At 44.3% G+C, this 11,155-nt stretch overlaps 1 protein-coding gene across 3 annotated transcripts in view; it reads left to right on the top strand.

Annotated features, from left to right (window-relative positions):
* Window positions 1-7,688: 7,688 nt before the first annotated feature.
* prx (periaxin) overlaps window positions 7,689-11,155 on the top strand; it is a 38,758-nt gene continuing 35,291 nt past the window's right edge. For all 3 annotated transcript variants that reach the window (XM_072459891.1, XM_072459890.1, XM_072459888.1), the window contains exon 1: window positions 7,689-7,766. In XM_072459891.1, coding sequence (XP_072315992.1) covers window positions 7,709-7,766 — 58 coding nt within the window. In that variant the 5' untranslated portion in view covers window positions 7,689-7,708. The remainder of the gene's footprint in view (window positions 7,767-11,155) is intronic.

The raw sequence follows: 11,155 nt of genomic DNA, 5'->3' as shown, positions 1-11,155 counted from the left end.
TTTTGAAAAAAGACTTCTTGAAGTTATTCGACGTGCTTGATAAAAATGGAAATCAAAACATTCATAAGTGGACCTCTTCCAAACATCGACAGGAGGATAAACAAGTTTAGCCGGCTTCTTCAGCTGAACACATGGCTGTCCAAAGAGTGTTCCCCGAGAGGACTACACTATATTGAGAACTTCTATCTATTCTGGAAACGAGAGGACCTGTTTAAGAGAAATGGCCCCCACCTATGCAGAGGTGGAGTGAGGGTGCTGACAGAGAACCTGCTCCACGCTCTGAGGCATTGGACTGGGCCTGGACAGGGTCCTGAGCAGATAGTTAGAGAAGAGAGGAATGAGAGAAGAATTCCTGCTCCATCAGCCAGAGCCAATGTTTCAACATCAAAAGCACCACAACCTCAGCCTCCACCAAAGGATTCATCAGCAGCTGCTCCACCACCACCAGCAAAGGATTCAGCTCCAGCTGCTCCACATTCACCTCCACCGCCTCCAGCAAAGGAACAATCTTCAAAGGCCTTGGACCCATCTGTGACAAGCCCAACAACATCCCTGTCATCGCCCCTGCCTTTACACCAGCCCTGGGTTCCCCCTGCAACATCTACTCCCACTAAAGATTCATCATTCTCCTTCTCATCTCCACTCTCACCCATGGGCCTTCCCAGCCATTTTGAAAGTCTGATCAAATCAGGCATTAAGATGGCTCCACTCACGCCCAATATAGCAAGGGCTATGCCGACTACACCAACAAAAGCCCCACCACCCATCCCCCCCTCGCCTCTCACCTGGTCCCAAACTCTCCTTGGCTACAAAAGCCCCACCACCCATCCAACCTCGCCTTTCACCTGGTATCTCCCATAGCTAGGATACACTGGGTCTCAGCGTTGCCGGGACTTATTGTCACATTAAAAATCAAACCAACCCGGGGCCCTATGTAAAAAGAGCCCCCCCTAGTGCTATTTCTGTAGTCACATCATCACACAGATGGAAAAACAAAATGCGAGTCAGGCCCAATCTGAGAAATGTGATTCATATTCCCTGTGAAAAGATAAAGCCCAGTCTCACTGAAACTAGTCTGAAACTTGCTGTGCTAAATGTCAGATCCGTATGTAACAAATCTCTCTTAATTAATAATTTTATTTCTTCTTATAATCTTGATTTTATGTTTTTAACTGAAACATGGCTTGACAAAAACACAGGAAATGTAGTTCTGATAGAATCTGCTCCACCCAACTTTAAGTTTGAATCTGAAACACGAGAAAACAAAAAAGGGGGTGGAGTCTGTGCTGTCTTTAGAGATGAAATAATTACCCGCAGGTTGTCTTTTGGGGTGTTTTCATCATTTGAGTATGTATCCTTTAAAATGGAGCTAAAACGGTCTCCATCCATTCTCTTCATTGTTTTATACAAGCCTCCCCAGCACTGCCAAAGTTTTATTGATGATTTTACTGAGATGCTTTCAGTCGTATGCACAGACTTTGATGGTTTGGTCATTACAGGTGATTTTAATGTGCATGTTGATCATATTTGTGACAGAAACGCTAAAGAGCTTGATGCTGTCCTTGAAACCTTCAGTCTTACTCAGCATGTGAGAGGCCCCACCCACAGCAAAGGACACACTCTAGATCTCATAATTACAAAGGGGGTAAATATTTCAAATGTTAATGTGATCGATGTTGCTCTGTCTGATCATTTCTGTGTCTTCTTTGACCTGTCTGTTTCTCCCAAACCTCCGGTTGGTCCTGCAGTTGTTCAGAGGAGACACATAAGTGATGGCACAGGTGCACTGTTTATGGAAATGATAAACTTCGAAAATGTCTCATGTTCTAATGTAAATGATTTGTTGAACTCTGTTACATCTAGTGTTTTGAATGTTCTGGACACCATCGCCCCTATAAAGGCTAAAATGGTTAAAAATAAGCAGAAGGCGCCGTGGAGAAATGATGATTCGGTCAGGGCACAGAAAAGGGAGTGCCGCAGGGCCGAACGGAAATGGCGCAAGTCAAAGCTCCAGGTTCAAAAAGAGATTTACAAAGAAAAGCTGAACATGTACAACCTAATCTTATGTAGAACTAGGGAAAGATATTTTTCTGAAATAATTGGAAGCTGCAGTAACAACTCGCGTGTCCTGTTTGCCACAGTAAACAGATTAACAAACCCTCCAGCTCAGCTGCCGTTAGAACTCATTTCCACATCCAAGTGTAATGAGTTTGCATTATTCTTTAATGACAAAGTTCAGGGCATTAAAAATGCTATAAATCCCACAATGCAAAAAATTACCCTAAAACCACCAAGACACTTAGAGCTAACTCACTTTGCACCAGTAACTGACAAAACTGTCCATGAGATCATCACCAGTCTGAGTTCATCTACATGCTGCCTTGATGTGTTACCCACCAGATTTCTAAAGTCTGTGCTGAACAGTTTGTTAGCACCATCACTCACATAGTTAACACGTCGCTTCAATCTGGAACATTCCCAATGTCTTTGAAAACTGCGGTCATAAAGCCTCTCCTAAAGAAGAGCAGTCTTGATGCCGCAGTACTGAGTCATTACCGGCCCATCTCTAATCTGCCATTTTGGGGCAAAGTCCTTGAAAAGGTTGTTTACCAACAGCTCACAGATTTCCTCTTAATAAACAACTCATTTGATGTTTTTCAGTCAGGTTTTAGACCTCATCACAGCACTGAGACTGCTCTTGTCAAGGTGACAAATGACATCCGCCTGAACACTGACACGGGCAAAGCCTCAGTCTTAATTCTGTTAGATCTGAGTGCTGCTTTTGACACTGTCGATCATGGGATCCTCTTACAGAGACTAGAGGACTGGGTGGGCATCACTGGCACTGCCCTAAACTGGTTAAGGTCCTATCTGGAAGACAGGAAGTACTTTGTTGAAATTGGTAGCTGTGTCTCAGACCACATGACCCTGACCTGTGGAGTGCCCCAAGGGTCAGTCCTGGGTCCCCTTCTGTTCAACCTCTACATGCTGCCGTTGGGTCAGTTGATACGCAGTGAAAATGTGTCCTATCACAATTATGCAGACGACACTCAGATCTATGTTTCACTATCGGCAGGTGACTATGGACCAGTAGATTCACTCTGTCACTGCATCCAACAGATCAGTTTGTGGATGCAAAACAACTTCCTTCAGCTGAACTCAGACAAGACTGAAATAATCGTTTTTGGCCCACAGAAACAAAGAGAAAGTGTTAGCGGTCACCTCCAGAGTCTCGCTCTAAAACCTACAAACCAAATAAGAAATCTGGGGGTAATAATGGACTCAGACTTGAACTTTAATAGCCACGTCAAATCAATAACATCAGCAGCTTTTTACCATCTAAAAAACATTGCCAAAATCAAAAATATAGTGTCAAAACCAGATTTAGAGAGACTTATCCATGCGTTTGTCTCCAGTAGATTAGACTACTGTAACGGCCTGCTCACTGGCCTCTCCAAACGAGCTGTAAAACAGCTGCAGTACATCCAGTACGCTGCTGCTCGGGTCCTGACTAGAACCAGGAAGTATGATCACATTAGTCCTGACTAGAACCAGGAAGTATGATCACATTAGTCCTGTTCTCAGGTCTCTGCACTGCCCCCTGTGGCTCAGAGAATATACGTTAAAGCAGCTCGGCTTGTGTACAAGTCTCTCCATGGCCTAGCACCAAAGTACATCTTGGATATGTTAGTGCCATATGAACCATCTCGGACTCTGAGGACCTCAGGGACCGGCCTCCTGCTGGTGCCAGAGTCAGGACTAAACATGGGGAATCTGCGTTTCAGTTTTATGCAGCTAAAATCTGGAACAGTCTTCCTGAAGATGTGAGACAGGCTTCTACTCTGACAATGTTCAAATCTAAGCTAAAAACAGTTTTGTTTAGCTGTGTTTATGACTGAAAGGATTTTTTCTTTGCACTCTTCTCTTTTGTTTGTGATTTTATTAGTTTAGAAAATCAGTTGGATTGATAATTTTTAATTTAGTTAATTTTATTGTATTTCTGTAATTTCTTTGTGATTTGAATGCATTTTTCCTGCTGTGTGAAGCACTTTGAATTGCCTTGTGTATGAAATGTGCTCTACAAATAAACTTGCCTTGCCTTGCCTTGCCTTGCCTTGCCTAATTAGGAAATGATCTGACAATATAGGGTTTTGAGGGAGGACAATGAGGTCACTAATCTCTGTTCCATACGTTAGGACAAGATCCAGAGTGTTCTTGTGAGTGTGAGTCGGTTTATTTACATTCTGAGTGAAACCAGCGCTGTCTAACAAGGCGCTGAAGGCATTACTGAGAGAGTCATCACTCATGTTCACGCGGATATTAAAGTCTCCAACTATAACTATTTTGTCCCAGGCTAACACTAAGTTTGATATAAAGTCAGAAAACTCTGTTAAAAACTCTGAATTGGGACCAGGAGGTCGGTAGATAACTATGAACAAAACTCCTTTTAGGTTTTTCATATTTGGACATGTGATTGACAGCATAAGGCTTTCAAATGAGTGAAATGCATTGTTAGTTTTAGGGCTCATGAGTAGGCTTGAGTGGGAGATCACTGCCACACCACCACCTCGGCCTGTGCTCCTGGCAGTCTGAAAGTTAACATGGCTGGGTGGGGTGGACTCATTTAGTCTGACGTAGTCGTCTTGTTGAAGCCACGTTTCAGTTAGAGCTAGAAGATCTATGTTATAGTCACTAATTAATTCATTAACTAAGAGCGATTTGGAGGAAATTGCTCTAATGTTTAGCAGTCCACATTTTACGTGTTTATTCATTTGTTTATTTGTGTCATTTGTGATTGTTATTTTCCTTGAGATGTGACTTTTTGGCATTATTTGTACGAGGGACACGAGGGACACACACAGTCTCTATCTGTCTTGAATCCGAACACTTCACATGTGACAGAGCGGGCGAGAGTTCAGCGACAGAGGAGCGTCTTAAACTGCTGCTCTGCGCCCGGGGCTCATCCCTGGATGCTCACTTAACACGACTAAGACTATCGGTCAAATTCCGAACTAATAGGGATGTACCCTCCGAAGTCGGATGGATGCCATCCCTGCGTATGAGCCCGGGCTTTTCCCAAAACGCACTCCAGTTATCAACAAAGACAACGTTGGTTTGAGGGCACCATCTGGATAACCAGTTGTTGAATGCTGAGAGACGGCTGTACAATTCAGCATTGATCCGATTGGGCAGGGGACCAGAAAATATTACAGTGTCTGACATCGACTTCGCTAGGTCACACACCGCGGCTACTTGAACTTTGAGCACCTCTGATTGTTTCCGCCGGGCGTCGTTACCGCCTGCGTGAATCACAACTCGCCGGAAACGGGTCCTGCTCCGCTTTAAGATCCTAAGGTTTCCTTCGATGTCACCCATTCTGGCCCCCGGGTAACACCTAACGCTAGCAGCTGGCAGCTTCACGTCTCTAACAATAGAACTCCCGATTACAAGAGTTTCTCTCGTGTGTTCAGCGGGCGTGTGATCGCTGAGGGGAGAAAACCTATTATAGACGGGAAGCTCACGGCGCTCTGAGGTTCGGCGTTTAGCGCCTTGTCCCCTCCGAACTGTCACAAATTGGTCCCTATTCTGTTCCTGGTCTAGTCCCGGCTGCACGGGAGGCGCTGAGGGGCTGAGCTCGGCCTTACTGCTACTGCTAATGCTAATGCTACGCCCTGCAGCGCGGTCCGGTAGCCCTCGCGCTAAAACCGAACTATAACTGGACTTAAGCTCCTCTAAACAGCGGATCCGCGCTTCTAACTCCGTAACCCTGGCCTCCAAAACTACCACTACACTGCACTTCACGCACCTGTCATCAGAGAAGGAGCCAGGGTTCTGACTCGACATATGACAGCTCAAACAGGTAAAGGTAGATCCAGCCATGACGCTAGCGGCTAGGCTACGCTAGGCTAGTTCAGGCTGGAGCTAGAAAGTGAGGAGGGCTTTTTAATGCACGAAATACTGAAAAGTGAGCGGCTTGAGGCTCCGGATTGTTTGCGGAGAAATCAAACGTTCACTTTCGTGTATATGATGCGTAAATAGTGTGTATATTTCGTGGATTAATCGGTAAAAGGCTCTAAGAACGAACAGCTCTGAAAACGCGACACACTCACCGGAAATGACGCAAGAGGAAATTACGCCCGGAACGCTCTCTCCGCCTGTGGATACCCGGCTTGGGGTCTTAATAAAGTGAAGAGAAGCAAAAAGCAGGACAAAAAGGAAGCAGAACCAAGAAGAACTGGTGTCTCTATCCCTTATGTCTCTGGACTGTCTGACAACTACAAAGGATGAAATCCCTGTTTATTTTCAAGCAGGCGACACAAGACAAGAACTGGTTCATCCAAAAAGAGAGAAATGTAGTGTATTCTGTCCAATGCAGTGAAGAAAGTGGTAAAGAGCAGAACAGAGGTCAAACTAAAGAGCCACTGCACAAGAGGCTTTATCAGCACAGAAGACACTGGAGTTCAGGACCACAGGGCGCCGTGCACCTGCATCTTTAAGCCAAAAAACACTCATAGAAAAAGGATTAAGTGTAGTTCATTCAATCTGACTGAGATTCGATTCAATTTGAGGTCCTTTCATTGCTGAAGTGTATAAGAGACAGTCACATGTTTGTAATGACAGTGAAGCATTACTCTTGATGTTTTCCAACATCTGAGACAGTACTTTCACATCACTTTTTAGCCCAAAAAATAGACTAAAATAAAAGCATGTTTTTGTCTAATGCGTCCTTACTGTGAGCGAGCTTGCATCGCCACAAACCTGACTCGTACTTGGCCTCCTTGTTTGTTTCCAAGGAAATGTTACTGCTGTAATATTCTACTGAATGGCATAAAACACATGAAGAATGTTCAGAAGTATGATTTTAACTTGCAGGGAATCATTTTTTACATCTTTTACATCCAGAAAGTTAAATGTTGCTTTACATCAAAATCCAAATTGCAAGTTTAGTTGTAGCAAATGTAAAATATTCATTTTTAACTATCTTAAAGTCTTGACGGGCTAAGAGCACTGAGCCCACAGGATCCTGAAGCCCACGGGACCCTGAAGCCCACAGGACCCTGAAGCCCACGGGATCCTGAAGCCCACGGGACCCTGAAGCCCACAGGATCCTGAAGCCCACGGGACCCTGAAGCCCACGGGACCCTGAAGCCCACAGGATCCTGAAGCCCACGGGACCCTGAAGCCCACGGGACCCTGAAGCCCACGGGACCCTGAAGCCCACGGGATCCTGAAGTCCACCGGACCCTGAAGCCCACGGGACCCTGAAGCCCACAGGATCCTGAAGCCCACGGGACCCTGAAGTCCACCGGACCCTGAAGCCCACGGGACCCTGAAGCCCACAGGATCCTGAAGCCCACGGGACCCTGAAGCCCACGGGACCCTGAAGCCCACGGGATCCTGAAGTCCACCGGACCCTGAAGCCCACAGGACCCTGAAGCCCACAGTCGCAGCCTGTTCAATCCGGAGCCTGTTTTTTGCTGGCTGGCTCCGCTCTTAAGCCCATGAACAAGGCACAACAATGGCTGGGCTTTAGCCGCGCCGGTAAAGTGCTGACTGTCCACTCGCACAAACCCCTCTATTCTGTCCCATGTGTGGCCCCTGTGTGGACCGTGCAGCTCCGTGGGACAGTGGTCAGACGCTCCCCGGAGACTGTGCGCTCTTTCCCCGCTGCTTCACTGCTCCACAGCGCACACGAGTGACCGGAGCCATGTGCGAGTGTCTGCGCGCTGTGTTCAGGGTCTCCTGGACACCTTCCTCTGATACAGGTCAGTAGTGTCACAGGGGCCTCGCATTATTCATGTTGATAGACTGATCCATAAACCTTCTGAAAGGCCCTAAAGCAGGGAAGGAAGAAGGACTGACTTTTTTTATTGCTTAGTTTTGAGCCTTGATATTTTCTTTGGTTGGACTTTTCCAAACTGGGACTCAAGAACTGGGACGTGTGACGTTCTGTGTGACAGTGAGACGAAGCTTCACCAAATGTCTTCTAACCTTGTCTAGACGAGCTAAACCAAAGTCTGTTAACTTTCCCTACTGTGTTTTACGGAGCTAATTTGAGACGAGAAATGATCCGAATGGTCTGGTGAAGACAAAGACCGTCATGCAGAGGAGAAAAGTAACTAAAGTACAGAAGTAGTTGCTGTACTTAAAAAAAAAAATCCTGTAAGCTTTATTAGACAGAAATGACGGTGAGAAATGGGGGTGAGAGAGAAGGAGGACATGAAGTAAACTGTCAAAGGGATTTGAACTCCCAACACTGCAGCCGGCTGCACTTGGCACATGTGCTGCGCCTTAACCAATAGACCACCAGGCAGCACACTTGAGTGCATTTGATATTCAAACTGGGCCAAAAAATGAAACATATTTGTCTCGTTTGAGAGCATTTGAAAGGGCTGAGAGCTTATTTTACATTGTTAAAAGTGATATTGTGCATGAAGGTTTTGAGTTCAAGTCTTGGCTTTGAGCCATAATATGATACTTTTATTTGAGTTTTTATTTTATTTTTTGCTTCTGTATTTGTGCTTTACATATACGTAACAAAAGTAAGAAACTAAATACTCCAGAAGTTGGATAAATTACATAATGACATGGTTAAAAGCTTTAGGATATCTTACACATAATGATTTGACATATGCCTGGTATAACTGAAGATAAATCATTTAAATATTTGGAAATCATTAAAAACATATCAGATCCACAGTTGTGTCTGTAAAGCACCAGCAGAACGTGCATAGACTCCACTGCGTTTGGGAAGCTGAATAAACTGAATGTATGGACTTTCTGGATTACCACCTGATGACATCATACAGTGGGGTTGAGCATTTTGAGCTCTTAATGGGAACACGGCTCATGGAAACATGTCAATTAAACTAAACGCGACTCCAGAAACATCATGGTTAAAGGCTCAGTGGCTCCACCAGAGGGCGCCATTCAAATGTCACTGGGCTTCACTCATTCTTGGATTTCCAGTTAATCAAGCACAATTACTAAACATGTCTACATCAGATGTCCTTCCTCAGAGCTGGATCTGGAGCTTGTTTCCATTTTGGAGCATGTGTCCAAAGTGGAACCTGAGAAGTCCTAACTTCCAAAGTAGTTTGTTCTGCTGAGCCAAAATGAGCCAAAGCTGTAATATTTAGTTTGGACTTTGATTCTATCTCAGCTGGTCATGTGAAGTACTAAACATACACTAACTTATTTAAAACAAATACTGAAACTCTTTACAATGGGCCAACTTCAACGATTAAAATCAGAGGTCACCTGACAGAACCACTGAAAGAGAGGGGTGGGACAGGGCTGCGCCTGGTCCCCCCTCCTGTTCAAGAACAATTCATGGTGTTACAATTGATGGGACAGAAAATAAAATTGCCTGACGATTAGGGATGTACCGCTATGACAGACCGGATCTGGACTTGTAAAAAGGTTTCGGTTCAGGTCCAAAAAAAACGAAACCCCGGTGATTCGGTTCTGGACTCATTAAAAATCTGCCACTCACGTTCTATATCCTTTACGTTCTAGAATCTAAACCATCCTAAACCTTCCATTGATCGCGAAATTCGCGCTGGAAAAGACGTAAACACTGACATCGCTGTCAATGGCGCCCGGAGCATCAGCGACGCACGCGTCTTCCCTGCGGCAGAAGTTGAAGTCGGCGCAATGAGTTTAAAGACGCGAGAGACCGAACATTCGGGAAGATCGCTGGCTTAATTGAAGCGTTTGAAGCCGCCGCGTGCGTCGCCGCTTGTGCCGCTCCGTGAGTTAGTTTAAGACGTTAAAGGAGCGGGTTGTGCTTTGGTTTGGGTGTAAATATTGTAACTTCTCGCTCAGGTCAGTAATGCTGGTTTAGTGCTCACAAGTTGTCACTTTATTTCTTGAACAGAGTTGGTTACTGTTGGCCGTAACCATGGTGATGGAACAGGAACATCAAAAACTACCTCGTCTCCTCCACACGCATGCGCACTAGAGACTAGGGTCGCTACAATATGAATAAAATAACTGTTATGTTGTGGTGTGATGTAGCATTTATTTAGGTGGGTTAATGTGCGATATACATATTTATACATCTAAGTAAATACTAAGTCAAAGTAATATTGTTTAATTGCTGGATTCATTAATTGGAGCTTATATTTTGTAATAGTATTTGTATTCTACAGTTGTTAAATATGGTCTGGTGTTTAATGCTGTTAATATGATGTATTGTGTGTGGTGTAAAATATTTTCATATTCTATTTTTGATACTGCTAAGTTGATTGATTTATAGTGGTTCTAGTTGACTGTTATGCTAGTTTTTGAAGGTTTTTACATGACTTTGATGCCAATGGATCTGCAAAATTAAAGAGTGGAAATGTATCTAAAGGCATTAAACTTCAGGTGTGGGAACAGCCCAGTCAAACCAGTAATACACTTGACAAACACAGTATCAGCAGAAACAGCTGCTCCAATACCAATACTCAACTTGCTCTTGTTCGGAAGTTGTTCCTCTAGTAAAAGAGTAAAACACATGAATGTGTGTTAGCTCGTAGCTTGTGATTTGTAAGTTGTAACTTCTGTTAAAAACACTGAATAAACCAGACAAGTTGAGTTTATTTCAGTCTGCAGTTAAGTCTTGTGTTTGATAGTCGTCCTTGTTCATGTGTCTTCAACTTAATTTAGCCAAGTAGCTTGTGTTATGCTGTTATAACATTATTCAAAAATGGCATGAGTTCAGGTCCGGACCTGAACCTAAACCTCTGGATTCGAATCCGGACTTGAACCTGAACGTGGGTTTAGGTCTGCATCCCTACTGACGATGTTCTATTATATTCAACCCTAACCAGAAAATTCCATAATGTGATGCATTTTCTTCAAAAATTACTGGATACAAATTACATTTATTTAAAAAAAAAACTGAAATGATCTCCTTCTGGCGAACCCCATTGACCTTTAGAAAGGCCTAACCATTTAAATGGCAAATGGAATCAGGTGTTTTTATATCCTGCTCATTCCTACTATAATAAAAGATTTCTCCATGTATTCCAGACTCCCCAGAGTCATGTGGTGCCTGAGGTTCCTGTACAGGTCTTATACTGAGAGTCATGTGGTGCCGGGGGTTCCTGTACAGGTCTTATACTGAGAGTCATGTGGTGCCTGAGGTTCCTGTACAGGTCTTATACTG

The sequence above is a fragment of the Eucyclogobius newberryi genome, unplaced genomic scaffold (assembly GCF_026437365.1).
Source record: "Eucyclogobius newberryi isolate DKJ021-1_F unplaced genomic scaffold, fEucNew1.0.hap1 SCAF_10, whole genome shotgun sequence".
Classification (NCBI taxonomy): Eukaryota; Metazoa; Chordata; class Actinopteri; order Gobiiformes; family Gobiidae; genus Eucyclogobius; species Eucyclogobius newberryi.
The sequence above is the reverse complement of the archived record's forward strand: the minus strand, read 5'-3'. Positions and strand labels throughout refer to the sequence as shown.